The sequence below is a fragment of the Phoca vitulina genome, unplaced genomic scaffold, assembly GCF_004348235.1.
Source record: "Phoca vitulina isolate PV1807 unplaced genomic scaffold, GSC_HSeal_1.0 scaffold27, whole genome shotgun sequence".
In the NCBI taxonomy this organism is placed as follows: Eukaryota; Metazoa; Chordata; class Mammalia; order Carnivora; family Phocidae; genus Phoca; species Phoca vitulina.
The window spans coordinates 17477953-17498453 of record NW_022589730.1 but is presented as its reverse complement, the minus strand read 5'-3'; the positions used below and the strand labels follow the sequence as shown (position 1 = coordinate 17498453).

Sequence of the window (20501 nt, the reverse complement as noted above, 5' to 3'; positions counted from 1 at the left end):
GATAGAATCAGAGGTTATTCTGACCGAGGCTGTGGAGACAACATCCCCAGAGTCAGAAACCGTAACTTAGCGGAAACTTCTGTAAATGAGAAACAGAAGCTATTTAGCTGGAATTCGAGGGACCATGGAAGAAATATTTTCCATCTGAAATCTGGAGCAAATCTGGGGCCCAAGAAGGAAAGGATTGGCTACAAGAAAAGATCACATTTGCTTACCAGGGTGGGAGAAGCAGCGGAAAATGAAATAGAAAAGCTGCAGGGGAGTAAGCTACACTCTGTCGGCCTAAGTGACGGACTGTCTAGGGCAATTTTTAAGAACTCCTAGGAGAGTTGAGTAGGTGTGACAGAGAGCGCGTGGCACCCAGAGCCTAAGTTACTGTCCGGCCCTGGCCCCTGGTCAGGGAGCCTCGGAGCTGCCCCGATTCTGCTGTCTGCTGCATGTATGACAGGCCCCTCATAGCAAACAGAGCCCACACCATCTCGCGGTCACAAATGACTGAGCAAAAGGTATGGTAGCGCCAAGCTTCCTGGGTGCAGGAACAAGCAAATTCTTCCATATGCAACTCCCTTCTAAAAGTCGACGCTAACCAACGCTTGCCATATCCCAGGCAGACCTGGTCAGGTAGGTCGAGCAGCCCTGCGTGCTGAGGACGACATGTGCTCGTCCGAGCCCAGCGACCGTTCTCCCAGCTGTATCCTCAGAGAGGGGAGAGACCTCCTGGACCACCTACCACGGGCCGGCCGGCCTTTGCACCTGTCGCTGCTGCCCCGTGGGGGCTGACACGGACAGGACCCAGTGTCCAGTCCCAGGGAGGTTACCTTTTCGGAGGGTCTCCCGGGTTTCCTCAGCTTCTCTGTTGACTCGGTTCTGTTCTGGTTCGACCGCAGGCCCCTGGTCGTCAAGCTCATCTTCGGTTTCATCGTCACTATAGGGAACCACTTCGTCATTAGGCTGAGAATCCTCCTCAAAGGTCGTTTCTGAGTCTCTTTCTGAATTCATGCTGGTGGCAAACTGGAACCACCTGGTTTAAAAGAAAAAAAACCAGCGTGACTTATGACCCGTGCCCAGTGTTTGGCTGAATTCTGCCTGCATCCTGTTACGGTGCCCTTTTAACAGAACACTATCTCACTCACAAACAAGGATGTCTGAAGAGCGACCCACAAGTTCAAATTATCGTGCAACTAAGAACAAAACCATTCAGGGGCGCCTGGGTGGCTCAGTCGTTAAGCGTCTGCCTTCAGCTCAGGTCATGATCCCAGGGTCCTGGGATCGAGCCCCGCATCGGGCTCTCTGCTCAGCGGGAAGCCTGCATCTCCCTCTCCCACTCCCACTGCTTGTGTTCCCTCTCTCATTGTCTCTCTCTCTCTCTGTCAAATAAATAAATAAATAATCTTAAAAAAAAAAAAAGAACAAAACCATTCATTAGTGATTAAATGTTTTGGTGAGAATTAACAACAGCAAAAATGTAGCTACAAACTCTTTTTCTTAGAGCATACACAAACTTTAAGGTAGTATTTCAAATTGGGGTCTCTACCCAGCAAAATAAAGTGAATCCATAACCAATCTTACAAAATGAAACAGCTGATAAAATATCAGAGTACAGCAGGTGTCGTGAGAGTTAGTACTGTTTGCTGAGACCCCCTGACAAAACCAACACATAGACACATTTATTTGCATTGTGGATCTTAATGCAATTGCATCTCTCACTGCGGGTTGCTGGCAACATTTGGGAAACCCTGCCCTAGGATACCCGGTTTCTGCTAATGCTGATATTCTGAGACTTTACTCTGTGATACATTTTAAATACAAGCTCAGGCCCTCACACTTTACTAAGAACTTCCTGGGAGCACTCCCTCGCCTCCCTTCCGAACTACCCACACCCACACCCTGACTTTGTCTTTGTGTGCACACCCCTGTTTAAAGTGACTGCAGAAGGGACGAGCACAACCTCAGTTATAGTAGGAAAATATTTACACAAAGGCCACGGGTTGCATGAAGACAGACACAGAGCCTGGCATTATTTACAAAAGCATCACACTGCCCTGTACTTGACATTGTTAATAATAGCAGCTCACATTTACTTAGTGGTAACTGCACCCCAGGCCCTACACGAAATGCTTTAGAGGCACTGACTTCTCGAAACTTCCCACACCACCCTGCTGAAGGTTTTATTGTCGTTCCTACTCTAGAGAAGAAAACCAAAACTCCTTGAATAACTTGCACAGTAATTTTCCAGCAAAGGGGCATCTGGCTGGTTGAATCAGTAGAGCATGCAACTCTTGGTCTCGGGGTCATGAGTTCAAGGTTGGGTGTCTAGCTTACTTTAAAAAAAAATTTTGCAGCAAAAACAATTGCTTTCCTAGAAGAGACTTTCTATATTCTACTTTTATGTTACAGTTTCTTATATGTTTTAGTCAAGTCTTAGTTGCCTTGAGTGGAACCACTTGGCTGATTGCATGCTTTGTATCAAATCTAGCATCTTAGACATCTAAGTTTGTATAGCCATAGCTGAACATGTAGGAAATGTTTAAATATTTATTATGAGGGTTTTTCCAGCATCATTTAAAACAGTAAATCCCAGAAGCAACCTGGGTATCCAGTGATTGGTAACTGTGTAGATAAATTGTGATATCCTCCTACTATGGGACAGTGCACAATTTAGAATATGATCAGAAGACTTTTTAAAAATATTTATTTGTTTATTAGAGAGAGAGAGAGAGATTGCGTGGGAGCAGGAGAGGCAGAGGGAGAGGGAAAGAGAATCTCAAGCACACTCTGCGCTGATGGCGGAAGCCAACACAGGGCTCGATCCCACAACCCCGAGATCATGACCCGAGCGGAAACCAGCTTAACCAACTGCGCCACCGAGGCGCGCCAATCAGAAGAGTTTTTAATGACATTGCAAAAGTCCAAACATGTTGAGTTAAAAGGTGGGTTAACAATCCGTATGTATAAAATAGTCCTGGTTATTCAGCCATTTATTCATTTTCCAAAATGTCAAACAATTGGCATGCATCATTTAAGTAAATGACTCGATTCAGTATTTAGCCTCCAGTAAATACTCAATACAGTCCTTACGGTGCAGTAAGTATGCAAATGTGAAGTCATTGTTACTGATGATTTCCCCATAATTAAGAAAAATGTTATTTATAATAACAAATGGAACGGTGTGGGGATTTATCCCTTTTAGGCTTTTCCATCTCCCAAAATCTCTTCTAAAATGTACCTGCCCCTCACCAGGAGGTAAAATACTAGACTAGTATATGACTACACTTAAGCATACGCATATTCTGTTTTAAAACCCTTTAATTGCAGAGTAGAACATTTTCCTGCTTTCCCAATTTTCTGTGGGCCAGTAAATAACTATTTCTTCGGGTTTTATACATGTTTCATTGGCGTTATTTGTGGTTTTGTAATATCATGCCACCCATGCTTTAGCTGATATTTAAATTTAATGCACTCTCTTTAAAATTCCCAAACCCTTGGGCGCCTGGGGGGCTCAGTTGGTTAAGCGACTGCCTTCGGCTCAGGTCATGATCCTGGAGACCTGGGATCGAGCCCCGCATCAGGCTCCCTGCTCAGCGGGAAGTCTGCTTCTCCCTCTGACCCTCCCCCCTCTCATGTGCTCTCTCTCTCTCATTCTCTCTCTCAAATAAATAGATAAAATCTTTAAAAAAAAAAAAAAATTCCCAAACCCTTAAAAGCAAAACTTGCACCAGCAATCTTTCAGAACAAAAGTAATGAAAGCTGTTACCATTTAATGAGCACCTGCTATGTATCAAGCAGGACCACCCTGTGAGATAGATAATATTCTCCCATCTTACAGATAAGGGCACTGAGGCTCAGCTGCTAAGTGGCAGGATTTAGGACCTAATCTCTCTGTCATAGGGACATATACAACAATAACAAGTCTGAAAGCACCACACAGAAACATTTTTTCATTATAGTACATAACATAAAATGAGCCACTTAAACCATTTTTGGGTGTCCACGTCAGGAGCATTAAGTGATCAGTAAGAGATCATTTCCTCATCATGATTATTGCCAAGTGTCTCCATGCTCATTTCCCACATTAAGAATGGATCCAGTCCTTCGAGGCTGAGGGAGGAGCAGACAGAGAGGAATGGCTTTGACAACCACGAGGATGTGATCCAGACTAAGCAAGGCATTGCATAACCAGCCAACTCAGCACAGGAACATCCACCCTGGGCCAGATTGTGTGGGCCGCTTGGAAAGCGGAGCTCTGAGCTGAGCGGAAGTTCTCTGCAGAGAGAGAGAGAGAAAGAAAGAAAGAGAGAGAGAGAGAGAGAGAGAGAGAGTGTGTGTGTGTGTGTGTGTGTGTGTGTGTGTGTGTGTGTAATGCAGGCATATGGGAATCATTTAGTTCATCATCTTAGCACTACCAAAGAAAAATTAGGAAGAAATCCTTTCTTTGAAGGCCCGAGTGACATAAGCAGCTTTCTGGGTCGAAACCATGACACCTGTGGGGCAGGCACTATGCGGACTATGGATCTGGAAGTGCTGTCCCGTCTCTCACCACCCCCGTAGCATTGTGGCCACGTGTGCGCTTCCTCAACCTTCATTAAGCACCTGCTCGGTGCAGACCACCACAGCGGGCACCGGAAACAGACCCCCTGGAGACAGCCAGGTTATTTAGGGGTACAGGTGAGTAAACCGGCCATGAGAGCCACGAGCCACGGCAAGGCCGATCATTCCTGCCGAAACGCACACCTCCAGTCCATCCCCTCGTCTCCCCCCCGCCGTGGCCGCTACCCTACTTCAGACCACCGTCATCTCTCTCCTGCAATGCCACAGGTGGGCACTAACTGGACTTCCCGCGATCAGCTTCCACGCAGCCCCCAGAGTCATGCCACGCTCTCGCTTAGACCCTTCCTAGGTGTTCTGGACAGAGTGGTGCCCCCTTAAAAAAAAAAATCACAGGTTGAAGCCCCAACCCCCAGTGTGACTGTGTGTGGAGATAGGGCCTTTAAGGAGGTCATTAAGGCTAAGTAATTTTGTAAGGGCAGGACCCCATTCTGACAGGTCTGGTGTCCTTATAAGACGAGAAAGAGACATCAGAGAGCTCTCTTTCCATGCATGCACAGAGGAAAGGCCACAGCAAGCTGGCAGCCATCTACAAGCCAAGAACACAGGCCTCACCAGAAACCAACCCGGCTGGCACCTCAATCTTGGACTTCCAGCTTTTGGAAATGTGAGAAAATAAATGTCTGTGGTTTAAGCCACCCAGCCTGTGGTATTTTGCTATGGCAGTCCAAGCAGACTGTGGCCTCACACTCTAAACTAAATCCACACTTTCCCCCAAGTCTGAGAGTTCTGCACAGTTCTACTACTTCCTTCTTGCTCACTAATCCTCAGCCCCATGGCCTTGCTTTCCGCTTAAGCCAGTGAAGCCTTTCCTGCCTCAGGCCCTTTGGACATGCTCTTCCTACTGCCTGAAATGCTCCTCTCCCAGTTCTCTGCATGGCTACTATTTCTCATTCTTTAGATCTCAACTTCAATATCCACTTCCACGGATGGTGTTGAACAGGTATCTGCCCTCTTCTTCCTGCTACCACTAACCTCCCCAACACTTACCTCTCTCTTTTCTTCCTGGCACTTACCACAATTTTTAAATGTACGTTCACTTTTACTTATCTGTCATCTGCCTCTCCCACTCCACCCCGAGCTGTACAAGAACAGAGTCCCATCTGTGAATACTCAGTGCCTACTGTCTACTTGCCACACAAAGATCTGGGGAAAGAACAAATGAACTTTCAATAGAGTACGCTCAAAGATATCTTTGCCATCTCTCCACAGTTCCTACCTACCACACAGTAAAAGACTTCAAGTAGTCAGTGGATGAAGGAAGAAAGCTTGACAGCAATGATAAGAAGTTGTACACATTGAAGATTCTTTAGGAGTCTCACTATTCAAGGCCATCCAAAACTTAGTGCCTAAGATTTTACTACATATGCAAAATTAAACCAGCCTGTGGTAAGGTACTGAAGGCATTGAAGGTGAGCCCTGGTCTTTCTTGTTTATCACTATCACCCCAGCACCTGGCAAGGGTCTACCACAGAGGTGGCACTTCCGCCTCTGTCCTCAGGGGGCTTATAGTCCACATGGGAGTTGGCAAATGACAGCCTCCAGGCCAGGCTCAGCTGACCACCTGTTTTTGTAAATCAAGTTTTATTAGAACCCATCCTTGTTCATTCCTTTATGTACTACCCAGGCTGCTTTTACACCAGAGCAGAGCTGAATGGTTACGATGGATACCATATGGCCTCAGAGTCTAAAATATTTACTATCTGGCTCTTTGCAGAAAAAGTCTATTGACCCCTGGACTAAAACAAAAGACAATAGTTAGAGATGGTAGCAATATGTGGTCAATATCAAAGGCCCACAACCAGAGAAAATCAGGATTGACCTAGGTCAATCAGGCATGCTTTGGGAATATGGAATAAATGACCAGGTGTGGTAGTGGGAAAAATGTCACCAATACAGTTGCCCTATTGGTTGGGAATGGTAGCGTCTCAGTTGCCGCAAGCTGTGAAACTGAAGAGGACACACACTTGCTCACACCTGGGGGACAACACACGATCATCTCCCTCAGCACGTGAGGAACGGTGAGCATGCAGCTGCTAACAAAGCCACCCCCCCATAGGGTGGTACTTCCTCATTCACCCAGGAGCTCATAATCATGGCGTCCAAAGTCAATGGGACTAGATGTTAGAGCAAGTAGGCAAAGGATGGATCAGATTTCTTTTTGATTCATCAAGGACTTAGCATTCAAGGACTTTTCTGGTCACATGATCTTCAGAAAATATTCTTACCCAGCTCCTGCTTAAGCTGAGAAGCAGCATGGTTTATTTGAAAGAATATGGGCCTGGATTCAAATCCCAGCTCTACTATTCACGAATTTATAACTTGGGTGGGTTACTTAACATTTTGGAAGCTTATTTCTCCCATCTGTTAAAAAAAAGAGAAAGGGGTAGGGGGCTAGTGACCCTTCAAATACTGTGAGGATTTGTTTAGATACCTCATGGTTGTAAAAGCCCCTAGTGACAGCCCACAGAGAGTAGATATAAGGTACGATGTGCTAGTTTCCATGGGGTTCTTTTCAGAGTCCTTAAGACACAGGAATTTGCAAAACACAGACTTCTGCGTCTATACCTAGACTATACCCACCAAGTGGACAACTTCTCAGCTCCTTCCCCCCTCCACCTGCTCCTGCCCAAGGAAAGGGCCTTGATACCCATACAGCTCAGAGCCTGTAGCCCTAGGGAGATCCTGTTACTCCCTTACCTGAATTTAAAGTTCAGAAGAGCGTGTGGGTTGTTTCCTACCTTACCATCTCCATGAGAGCACCACCCCAGGATGGGCTCTGCCTCCCGGCAACAGTCCTCCTCTCTCCCTGTTCCATCCCTGACCAGACAGCTGTCTGGTTAGCAGACTCCAGACTTTTCTGCAGGCCTGCCTTAAAAAAGGGTTCCGGGTAGAGGGGGTGGGGAGGAGTAGGAAGCAAGAGGCATCATTTGTACCAGAGCTTGATTTGGGTCTTTTCCAGCTCTTAATAAAGTGGTGCTTCATTTTCCATCCTGCCTTCCATAGTTAAGCCCTCTTGGTCATAAATCCCCCAAGACAAAAGGGGTGAAGGATGGTTTCCGAACATGAACCCTAACACCCATCATCTGTCACCTTTATATACTTGGCTACCAACTACCTGCGAAGTGAATGAATGAATGATATCCTTCTTCCTTTGTAGGGGAGGCACTGAAGGAGAGAGAAAAAGGGAACCCAGGCAAAAAGAATTATCTTTCTGCCTTTGCGATAAAAGCCTGAAATCAGTAATGATGAAAGCACAAACTTTTGCTGCTATCACAAGGTTTCTAGATTTCAGTGAAGGAAAAGCAGGGACAAAAAGCTGAGTTTTGTCATGGCCAGGGTAGGATCTGTGTGCATACACAAAGGGAACTAAGAGGCTGGAGAAGGCCAAGAGTCCCCAGTCAATAACAGCTTTGTTGTAGGACTTGATTCGTGTCCAGCTTAGAAAGGAAGATTCACAAAATTCATTTTTGTTCATTCTACATCATCTGTTTTTATGGCTCTGAAAGCCCTCAACAGGAAAGGGTGTTTCTAACATGTGTTTTTCCTCATTTCCTTTGCCTATTATTATTATTATTAAAGATAATGCAAAGTAACATAACATGATATAATAAATGTGTGCATTAGGTTTCTATGTGTCCTATACTATGTGTGTTTATATTATATGTTCTGTGCTAAATATAATAAACTACAAGTCTGGCAGGCAGCATCCACGACGCCCCCGATGACGTTACCACCTGCTATGCCCGCTCTTGTGTAAGCCCCTCCCCATGCGAGTGGGCTGGACATAAGACTTTGCTTTTAACCAACCTAATATGACACAGGCAATGGGATGTTTTATCCGTGATTGGGTTATAGGAGGCTATGGCTTCCTTCCAGCCACCCAGCTCTCTCCCCTTCCTGGCTTTAGTGAAGCAGCTGTCCAATGGAGGGGTTCACATGGCAAGAAACTCAGTGGCCGTCCAGCCAATAGCCAACAAGGAACTGGGGTCTTCAGACCAACAACCCTCAAGGAAACCAATTTTGGGTATGTACAGCATGGTGACTATAGCTACCAATACATACTGCAGATCTGAAAGTTACTCAGAGAGTAGATCTTAAAATTTATCACAAGGGAAAAAGTTGTAAGTATGTAAGGGTGATGAATGTTAACTAAGCTTACAGTGGTGATCATTTTACAATATATACATGTATCAAATCATTATGTTGTACACCTTAAATTAATACAATATGTCAATTATATCTCAATTCAACTGCAAAAAAAATTTTTTTTAAGGTGAAGGGAAAGGAAATAAATTTTGCCAACAACCTCATGCACTTGGAAGTGGATCATCCTTCCTCAGTCCAGCCTTCAGATGAGACCCCAGCCTGGGCTGATGCTTTCATTGCAGCCTTGTGAAAGACCCAAGAATAGAGGACACCGTCAAGTGGTGCTGGATTCTTCATCCATAAAAACTGGGAACTAACAAATGTGTGTTGCTTTACGCTGCTAAGTTTTGGAGTAATTTGTAACGACAGAGAACTCATACACATATTATTAATCACAAATAATAAGGATTCTGTGGTAAGATTATTTCCAAGTTATTCTGAAGAAGAGCCCAATCTCAGAGGCAGCAGAAATCTTCTCTGTAATCCCAGTGAGTCCAGACACCTGCCACACCCTGCTTGGAATCTGCCCAATACTCTGCAGAGTAAAATCTGACAAGCTTGATGACAGTTGTAATTAGATAATCTCATGAAGCAATAGTAATAAGACATATCTAAGATCTAGATTAAATTTAAACTTTATACAGTTATCGAAACATGACTCCACTGTCCCCAGGACAAACAGGGTTACAGTTTTCATTTCCTCTTAAACTGAAACCTAAAAAGCCTAGAAGCCTGGGATAACTCCCATAAAACTAAGGGACCACTGATGTCACCATCGTGGGGACAATGAGCCAAGGCCTTTCCTTGGGATAGAAAGGGCTTCTCTGGGTCCACAGCTTCATCCTCTGCTCCTCTGAAAGTCCACCGTGGAGCCCTGTGCCACAAAGGAAGCTGTCAACCATGTTGTACTGCACAACTCTGCTGGCCACCGCTGAAAAGGTGCAGGGAAACCTCAGAACTCTGGCTTCTCAGGGAAGGGCAGTTTTCTCATTTTCCTGGTGAAACGTAAAGGATTTCTTGGTGATATTGTCCCAACCCTGTCATGAGCTCACCAACATCCTCTAGCAAGGATGAGGCATCCCCCCTTACAGATCACTAAGTATCTTTCACACTTCTTGTCTCTCACAATCGTCATGGACTCATTCTGCAATGTGTGGCCAGGCACTACAGTTGCCATTTTACCAAAAAGAAAACAGAGGTGCTGAAGCCCCAAGTTATTCAGCTCGGTAATGTCAGATTGGATCCAAGCCCTCTGACCACACAGCCGAGTCTGTGCTACACAGATTGTGTGGTAGAGTTCACACATGTGGATTCAGACTGGAATTCAAGTTCTGTCCCAGAAGCACCTGAGCCTGCTCCCCTATTACCAGCACCCACTGCTTGCTCCTGCCACACACCAACTTAGAGCACCATCAGTCACAAGAAAAACCTAAGCAAAAGAAATGGAGAAACCAACAAGAAAAATAAAGCAAACTTCGTGATCTACAGACAGATCTATCCTACACCAACGAGTGGGGAAACTTTAAATGCTCCCCAGTTTATATCACATAGGAATGCATTTAAATCAACAATTATTTCTTCGGTGTTTTGAGCTGGGAATAGGAGAGTCACAGAGGAGAACGAGCACTCAGGGTGGATGGGGAGAGATTTTCAGGAACGAGGAATAGCTGGAGTGAAGACTGAGCGCAGGCAAGCATGAGGCGTCCACCCACCTGAAAGATTTAGGGGTACAGAAGAGAAGCTGGGGAAGGGCTGGTTGGAGTCCTCTGCCGGGTCCATGAGGGCTTGGCCAGGCTCTCTTCCAAGAAGTGGAAGGAACCACTAAAGGTGTCCGCAAGGAGAGGAACATGATCTGCATGGTGCTTCAGGAAGATTAATCTGATAGAGGAGGGAGTGTGGGTGGCCCGGAAGGTGAGAGCCAGACAGGGAGACCGGCCAGGGGTCACGCTGGCCACCAAGCATCGCCCGTCATCGTTTTGTCATCTGTAAAACCAAGCAGTTCAGGTCCTATTACCTCTGCAGCCACATTCAGAAACAACACTCCCTGTGTGAACGTAACTGAAGCAAGGAAGAATACAGGCCTGAATCAGGGTGGTGGCAACTAGAAAAAATGTGTTTAAAATTAAGACCGGGCGGGGCTGCCATTCTTTCGTCTGGAAAACTAAGGAAAAAAGTAAACCAAAGACCAGAACTGGTTCCCAGAGGATAATAAAGCCAGAATTCCCCAAGTGTTTACTTTAGAGACTCAGCCTCAATCCACAACGTATTTTTATAATAAATACTGAAAGTTACCAGGAAAAAAAGCATTGTTTGTACAGTCACACTCCATTCTCACTTGGTAAGGACAATGTCCTTATTTTTACTCCATTACTATTGCCTCTATGATTAGGTTTTTAAATTATATTCATGCTTAAATAATATAAAACATAGGGACTTTACAACTGATAGCTGCCTAAAAGCAAAACCTCCAAGGTGAAATAAAAAATAAATCTGTTGAGTTAAATTAACTTTAATGTTTGAAGAGTCACCAACCTATTGATAAATGGACGCATTTAACTAAAGACTACACCACAGGGGCACCTGGGTAGCTCAGTCGGTTGAGCATCCGACTCTTGATCTCAGCTCAGGTCTCAACCTCAGGGCCGTGAGTTCAAGCCCCACACTGGGCTCCATGCTGGGCATGGAGCCTACTGAAAAAAAAAAAAAAAAAAGTTAAAAGACTACACTACAGAAAGACATACGAATTGGCATAATTTTCCAGAACTAAACATAAACCTTAAAATTTGCAATCTGCAAAGAGACAGCTGATATTCCCCCATTCAGAGTCAATAGGACTGCTTGTTTGAATGGAAGGGGAAGCAGAGGGGACAGATGCATAAGTAACTGGGATAATAAACACACAGGGAAAGGAGTACTCTTACTAAAAAATCAAAGAAAGGCACACAGAGGAAAACCAAGACACCACTTTATGCCTATTAGGTTAACAATATTCAATTACTACATCTTGTGCTGGCTGGGATAGAGCTGAATAAACGAATTCTCTCTCTTTCTCTTTCAAACACACACACACACACACACACATATGCTGCTGCTGCTGGCATTGAAACTGGTACATTCCTTATGTATGAAAACAATATAGCAACATTTTACGCCCCAAGAACATTAAAGATATTTATAACATTTGACCCAATGATCTCATTTCTAGAAACTCTTCCAATATAAACAAACAAGTAAAATAACGATTCACACAAAATTTTTGATTGTCATGATTAGCTATAAAAAGCAGGAACAGAAACCACCTGGGAGTCCAACAGGCTAATGGTTTTATAAATTATGATTTGAGGGTGGCTGTTAAAAATGACAGCCATAGAAACATAGGAAATGTTTTCCATACAACTTTAAAAGGGGGGAGGTCAGCAATCAGAACGGTGTCCTATTACTGCAGCTTTGTAAATCAGACACGTGTACGTTTTAGAAAAGAATTTTTGCTCTCAAACAAGAGACTTACTGTGTTTCTCTTTCCAAAATAACTGACAATTGATAATACCTACCTACCCCTTGTAGCCAAAGTCTACCAAGCAGTCAGTTGTGTGCTTTCATTTCATTTCATTTCATGAAATCCTCACAACATTCCCCAAAATAAAGTATTATCCTCCTTTTGAAGGCTTTAATACAGGTTAGGTGATTCCTCCAGGGTCATACAGCGAGGGTTCAACCAGATCTGTTTGCCCCCAAATTTCTTCAGATTTGTCACAGGGGGAGAAAAATTGCATCAGGGTGGACTCTGCCCACCCACACTTTCTTTACGATCACTCTCTGTCTTTGCAGAGGACTACAAAACCAAAGACAGCAGCATGAGAGCTGGCTGGTTTCATCCAGAGGCGGTGTCTGAGCTCAGAGAAGGGATGGCTTGCATGTCAGGGCAGGAAAGATGAAACTACCATGTGGACTCCTTTGTATCATTGTACCTTCCCAAGCATATTAGTAAACATAAGATTCCAGTTCTCTCCTAACGATCATGAGATGCCACGAAATCTAGTCTGTGTCCATTCTCTTCCTCTAAGAGCCCTTGCTGACCTACACTATGTGTAGATGGAGACCCCAAATCAGTGACCTTCATGCACTAAGGTCAACAGATCTCAAGAGCCCTGGGCACAGGTCCAGTGACAAAGTGATTTACAAAGTTAGTTCCTTATTCCTTGTAATCTGCATCGTAAAGGTCTGTGGCTTCCACTGAAAACACAAACCCTCAGGTTAAGAGTCCTTCATGGCACCCTTTTCATATGTAAATATGTTTTAAATTTTCCAAATATTCATATATAAATATGTGCCAAGGTTTAAATAGACACTATGTATGACTGACACATCAATTACAACTGAGGCACCTACCGGGTATTTTTCTAGACACTGCCATGGTTTCATGACCTTACTACTCATTCCATTTAAAAGTTAACACCTTCTGGGAATGCGAGTTGGTACAGCCACTCTGGAAAACAGTATGGAGGTTCCTCAAAAAGTTGAAAATAGGGGCACCTGGGTGGCTCAGTTGTTAAGCATCTGCCTTCAGCTCAGGTCATGATCCCAGGGTCCTGGGATCGAGCCCCGCATCGGGCTCCCTGCTCCACGGGAAGCCTGCTTCTCCCTCTCCCACTCCCCCTGCTTGTGTTCCCTCTCTCGCTGTGTCTCTGTCAAATAAATAAAATCTTTAAAAAAAAAAAAAAAGTTGAAAATAGAGCTACCCTACAACCCAGCAATTGCACTACTGGGTATTTACCCCAAGGATACAAATGTAGGGATCCAAAGGGGTACGTGCACCCCAATATTTATAGCAGCAATGTCCACAATAGCCAAACTATGGAAAGAGCCAAGATGTCCATCAACAGATGAATGGATAAAGAAGAAGTGGTATATATACAATGGAATATTATGTAGCCATCAAAAAGATGAAATCGTGCCATTTGCAATGACGTGGATAGAACTAGAGGGTATTATGCTAAGTGAAGTAAATCAATCAGAGAAAGACAAGTATCATACGATCTCACTGATATGAGTAATTTGAGAAACAAGACAGAGGATCATAGGGGAAGGGAGGAAAAAATGAAACAAGATGAAACCGGAGAGGGAGACAAACCGTAAGAGACTCTTAATCTCAGGAAACAAACTGAGGGTTGCTGAAGTGGTGGGGGGTGGGAGGGATGGGGGGGGCTCCGTGATGGACATTGGGGAGGGTATGTGCTATGGTGAGCGCTGTGAATTGTGTAAGACTGATGAGTCACAGACCTGTACCCCTTAAACAAATAATACATTATATGTTGAAAAAAAAAAAAAGAAGATAGTAGGAAGGGAAAAATGAAGAGGGGAAAATCGGAGGGGGGACGAACCATGAGAGACTATGGACTCTGAGAAACAAACTGAGGGTTTTAGAGGGGAGGGGGGTAGGGGAATGGGTTAGTCCGGTGATGGGTATTAAGTAGGGCACGCACTGCATGGAGCACCGGGTGTTATACGCAAATAATGAATAATGGAACACTACATCAAAAACTAATGATGTAATGTATGGTGACTAACATAACATAATTAAAATAAAATTAATTTAAAAAGTTAACACCTTCGCAAATTCTGGATCCTGGAAGTCTAAGGGACGAGGGCCACATCTTATATTTAATCACTGTCTCCTCTGCTGTATTTTTTTTTTAATTTTTTATTGTTATGTTAATCCCCATACATTCCTCTGCTGTATTTAAAGTCAGCTTAGAGGATTCAACTTAGATTGGACAGCTGAATTCACACCCAAAGTTCTGGACCAAGACCATACTGTAAACATGTGGTTAATATTTTATATGTCCTTTGGAAACACATTTGGCTTGAACCACGTCCAGAGTTTCCTACAGACAGTGGGCAATCCTAACGATCTGTTCTGGCTTTCAGATTTTGGACAGGTCAATTAACGAGAGTGCCTACGTTTCTACATATCTGATTGTTCTAAGAACTTACGATAACGCTTATAATAGAGAGCTTCTGAAGCTCCCGGGGTTTTCATGGGATGATGTTGGTGAGCGTTTATAGGAGAACAGACTACACATTCTATGGATTAGGCCCAGAGCTAAGTGCTTGATATACGTTATCTTAACATCATTTGTTGAGGGCCAAATGATCATCCCCATTTTACAAGTGAGGAAATGGATGTTGAGAGATCAAGTTCTTTGCCCAAGCACAAGTAGGTGGTAACTGGCATAAAATTCTTTGTCAAGAGTCTATGCTCAGTCACAACACTCAGTGCCTTAATTGTACCTATTAAAATCTCCGTGGCACAAACTGGAGAAGAGACAGTTCATCTAATCTGAAGAAACAAATAAACTAAGAGATCTACAGTTAAATCTACGTTGGTGCTAGAATGGGTGGGTGCCCAGCCATCTTGACATCATCCTCTGATTGCGACACTCAGGGTGGAAACTGAGAAGGGGGAGGATCATAAAATGGAGGGCCCCACTAGCAAGGGTGTGTTCACCCTTGCAGGAGAATTTCTCCACTATTACCTAGAACCCAGGTCTCCGACTTTGTAGGAAATGCCTTTTGCCCTCTGTGTACAAGGAGAGAAGCTGTCGTTAGTGCTACCTGGTTTCCTCCTGGCCTCTCCCCTGCTCGTTCCCCACACGCACCGGTCAGGTGGTTTTCCAGAGACGCCCCGGGGCACTGCTCTTTAGCACAGCTCCTAGGGACAGCAGGACCCAGCAGTTCAGCTGCCACCCCTTTTAAATCTGACTACGGAATACTACAGAATTTTTATTTAAAGAACTATGGCTTTCAAAAAAAATAAAATAAACATATGATGACTGCTGCCAAGCCCATTCTGCCAAGGAACTAAGAATGAGAGATCATGTGTGGGATATTGTGATCTATAACAAAAAATATGTATTTGATCTTCCTCCTGCTCTTGGTACAGAGCTCCCCAGACCCTTGGAATTTCCCAAGTGATAAGAGTGATGAAGTTTTTTTGTTATGTTAAGAGGGTGACTTTTGGAAAGCACCTAGGTAAGCCAAGGATCAGGGGAAGGGGAAAGAGACTGGAGATCGAGTTCAATCACCAATGGCCAGTGACTTCATCAATCATGCCAATGTAATGAAGTCTCCATAAAAACCCACAAGGAGAGGGTTTGAAGTTCCGGGCTTGGCGAACACATGAAGATTCAGGGAGATCGATCCGCCTGGAGAAGGCACACATTACCCTGTGCCTCTCTTCCATCTGCCTGTTGCTGAGTCACACCCTTTTGGAATAAGCCAGTGATCCAGTAAGTAAACTGTTTCTGAGTTCTGAGAGCCGCTCTAGAGAATGAACTGAACCCAAAAAGGGGGTCATCGGAACCTCCAGTCTCCAGCCTGCCTGTCATAAGCACCAGGCGATAAGCTAGACTGGCAGTTGGCATCCAAAGTTGGGGGTAGGACAGTCTTGGGGGACCGAGCCCTGAGCCTGTGGGGTCTGATGCCATCTCCAGGGAGACAGTGTCCGCATGGTGCGGAGGGGCACGACACCCAGCTGATGTCAGAGAAGAGCTTGGTGGCGTGGAAAAACCACACACAATAGGGACTGGGTGCAGAATCCTCAATGCAATTCGTCCAAATTCCCACAGCCAGTCAGGGCCAGGCTGAGGCTGCAGGGACGGACCGGGGGGGTTGGAGGAGTTCACTGGCTCAGCTTACAGGTAACAAGAAAGTACAGTCCCCGCAGACGATTCAAACAACGGTAGCAAAACCAACCAAAAAGTCATAATTTTTATTACTTTATTATCACTGTGAATGGATAGTGTCCGTGACAAAATCCTCCTCCTCTCAAAAATCTTTTTGCTGTAGTTACCACTCGGTTTTGTTTTGTTTTGTTTTACCGTTCCGTTTTGATACCATCCAAGCATCAAAGAAGCACTTTAGAAAATGACTTGTCCTATAATAATCATTGGATTCTATGGAAGCTAATTCTGAGTACGGCTGGTTACACAGCATCCCCTACCCCCTTACAGAGGATGTTAAAGTCAGATATTGCTCACTCTGTCTACAAATTCAGAATTCACACCCCCCCCCCCACCATGACTGTATACCTAAAAGGGAAAGTTGTGGCTAGTTTTTGTTAACACATTATATAATTAAGACATAAATGACCATATTTTCTTTTCTCTCTTCTAATTACCCAAAGATAAATCAGGCTATTTTTCGCTACTTAACTAGATTACAAAAATTATTTGCAGGAAATGCCCGGAAGAAACTGGTATTTAATGCAGATAAGGACAGCCTGCTCAGATAGGGATGACTAATGCACAAACACATATTCTGATTTGCATTTTAAGAGAAAACATTAAAAAAGAGAAAACATAAAACCATACGAGTATCTAACACTGATTAAAACATCAAAACGGGGGCGCCTGGGTGGCTCAGTCATTAAGCGTCTGCCTTCGGCTCAGGTCATGATCCCAGGGTCCTGGGATTGAGCCCCGCATTGGGCTCCCTGCTCCACGGGAAGCCTGCTTCTCCCTCTCCCACTCCCCCTGCTTGTGTTCCCTCTCTGTCTCTCTCTGTTAAATAAATGAAATCCTTAAAAATAAATAATAAACTCTGAAGTGAAATAAAATGTAAACCAACCAACCAAAATACATTTGAATATTTTTGCTCTTCTACACCGCCGCCCTTTCCCCAGAGACCCAGACTTCAACCCCCATCTCTTGCAAGAACTTTCTTGAATGCGATTGGATTCATGACACAGAAAAGTTACTTCTTCAACCCCACTGGTATCACCATACTATTTTTAACCTTTATCATACTATTACTAATGCTTATACACTTTCATAATATTTAACATGTGATTTAGGTGAAGGCCTGACTGTAGAACTCTGAGTTGAATCAGGAAGATCATTCCTTTATTTAGGAAGCAGAGCTCACTGTTCCTTGTAAGTCTGGGGAGGAAGCAGGCTCCAGGTGCCTTGTTCAGAGGACTCTCCCTTCAACCTCAACCAGTCTACCTCCCACTCTACCTCTATTCCCAAGAACTCTCTTATTCCCTCAGCTGCCCATCATAAACCAATGTTAGGGATATGTCCCCAAAAGGAGCAAATCTAACTGTCCTAAACTTTGATATTTCAGCAAAATAATTCTCCTGACTTCCCAAAGCTCTTTAAGAAAGAAAAAAAAAAGTTAATAGAATACAAAGAAGAGCATCGGGAATAAATGAAGGGTTTAAATAATCCATAAATCATCATAACCAAGTCAGGAATAAATATGTATGTATAATACACAACCCAAGAAAAAAACTACTTACAAGCCTTTAAATACCACATAGATTTGGGGCGCCTGGGTGGCTCAGTCGTTAGGCGTCTGCCTTCAGCTCAGGTCGTGATCCCAGGGTCCTGGGATCGAGCCCCGCATCGGGCTCCCTGCTTGGCAGGAAGCCTGCTTCTCCCTCTCCCACTCCCCCTGCTTGTGTTCCCTCTCTCGCTGTGTCTCTGTCAAATAATTAAATAAAATATTAAAAAAAAAAATACCACATAAATTTGAACTTCAAATATCTGGAACTAATTAAAAGCTTTTCAAAGCATGTGTTTTAAAAGCACTCTGAAAAAATTGTGCTCTGGATTTACCTAAGGCCATCCCTCAATATTTCCTCATTGTGACACAGGCTTTGTCATCATACAATCAATGAAAAGCCAAACTACACTCAAGACCCAAAGTTGGTTTTTCAGCCACAAAAGAGGCCACCTCTCAGCACTCCTCAGTCAGACCTGCCTAGCAGGTCGGTCCCTGGGCTCATTACTGGTTAACACCCCAACCCAAACTCAAAGGCTACACCCTCCCTTTTCCTCCTTCACCTGAGTGCTCTGGCTATGACGAATTTGTATCTTGGCTTTCCAAAGTCTACACCCCGCGCAGAGAAAACAGTGTTACTCCAACCCTAATGCAGCTAATTCTGGGTATGTCTGCATGTATCACATGAGATTCACGTATTATGGATGCTGGTCCCTGTTTAAACTCTTAGGCTGTCAGTAAGAGAGGACTCCTTTCAATGACATTTAAATTTTGCAGCCTAGACCAAATACAAAATACAACTAATGTTCAACACATTCTGAAATCTGAATTAACAGCTCTCGAGGAATGGCTGTTGTAGATCAGATGAGAAACCCGGGAGATTACTCAGGATGTCTTCAGAAGCTATGACAGACGGTGGGTGTCGTGTGCTACTATGGAAATTATTAGTTTCACATGGCATTAGAAATCAGTCTGGTCTACCTGTTGCCCACCCTGCATGGCAGGTTCCTCCCTGCTCTGCCTCCTGTCCACTCTCAGGGACACAGTCACACACTCGCCAAGGCAACAAGGCACTTTGTTCCTTTCCCACATCCTGACATCCTGATGCAATGGTTCTTTCATTTGTATTGGAACTTACTGTCTACCCAACCCATTCTTTGTATTCTACCTTGTATTGTGGTTGGTTCTGATTCTAACAGGAAATTTCAAAGGCTCAGGACTCTTATTTCCCAATCACTTACCACTTACGACCTGGGAGATCTTGGGGAAAGTACCCTCAGTAAGCCTCCTCATTTACAACGTGAAGATAATGCCTGTGTTACAGGGTCCTCAAACCTCAATCTCATGTAAAACCCTCGGCAGGGTGTATGGTACCTGGGACTCAGGCATCTACAGAGTGAACAATTGCAGACAATCTTTATCATGGTATGAACAAGTGAAACAAACTTAAATTTCAAAACCAGGTTTAATAAAAAGATGCACTGGTTGAGTTTGCTTTGAAATAATTTGGGGAAGGAAGTAGACAGAGGTGTAGATGAAAGACCATTCATTGGCCATGGCCATGAACGAAGGGGGGTTCATTATATGATTGTTTCTATTTTATATGTTTGAAATCTACCTCAATTAAAAAATGAAAATAATAAACTAGCGTTAGAATAAACTAATGTACTGACATTCGGGCACCATCCTATGCAGCATGTTATGTTCTAACTCCTAACACACGCTCTGAGAAGCCACTAGCCCATCTTGAGAACCCAGGTATTAAATAACTCAAATGTTAAACGGTAAGTCTTTTCATAGTTATTAAAAAGAGTATTATTAAATGACATTGAATGTTATAGATTTCACAAAGTAAAAAGTGAATTTCACCAAATAGTTCCTAAAGTGAAAATGGCATGGAAAACGGAAACATTTTGTTAAGTCAGGGCCGCCCTGTCTCTACGGTACCAGGGGCAGCGTATTTACTCTTTAGATCACTGAGAACATTTAGCATTTACCTTGTTTTTGTGCATTATAACTATCTTTCTTTTAAGAACCATTTTTTGCTCAGATACTGTTCCCATCCTTTATTGGGTCATTTTCTCCTCCAGCACGTGAATAAAATAGTGCTACTATCCCCATTTCGAGGATGAGCACACTGAGGCTGAGAAAGCTTACACGGAGGGCTCAAGGTCACACAGCTGGCTGCCATAAGGGCTGCAACTGGAGCCACGTCAAAATTCTCCAGTTGCGGGCGCCTGGGTGGCTCAGTTGGTTAAGCGACTGCCTTCGGCTCAGGTCATGATCCTGGAGTCCCGGGATCGAGTCCCACATCAGGCTCCCTGCTGAGCAGGGAGTCTGCTTCTCCCTCTGACCCTCCTCCCTCTCATGCTCTATCTCATTCTCTCTCTCGCAAATAAATAAAATCTTAAAAAAAAAAAAAAAAATTCTCCAGTTGCTAAGGTCATTCCACAGTCCCAGGT

The 20501-nt window shown here is 44.1% G+C and overlaps 1 protein-coding gene across 1 annotated transcript in view; it reads right to left on the bottom strand.

Annotated features, from left to right (window-relative positions):
* The window catches only part of ATP8B1 (ATPase phospholipid transporting 8B1), a 120460-nt gene that overhangs the window by 60707 nt on the left and 39252 nt on the right, over positions 1 to 20501 (bottom strand). The window contains exon 2 of the mRNA XM_032422621.1: positions 819 to 1021. Coding sequence (XP_032278512.1) covers positions 819 to 1021 — 203 coding nt within the window. The remainder of the gene's footprint in view (positions 1 to 818; positions 1022 to 20501) is intronic.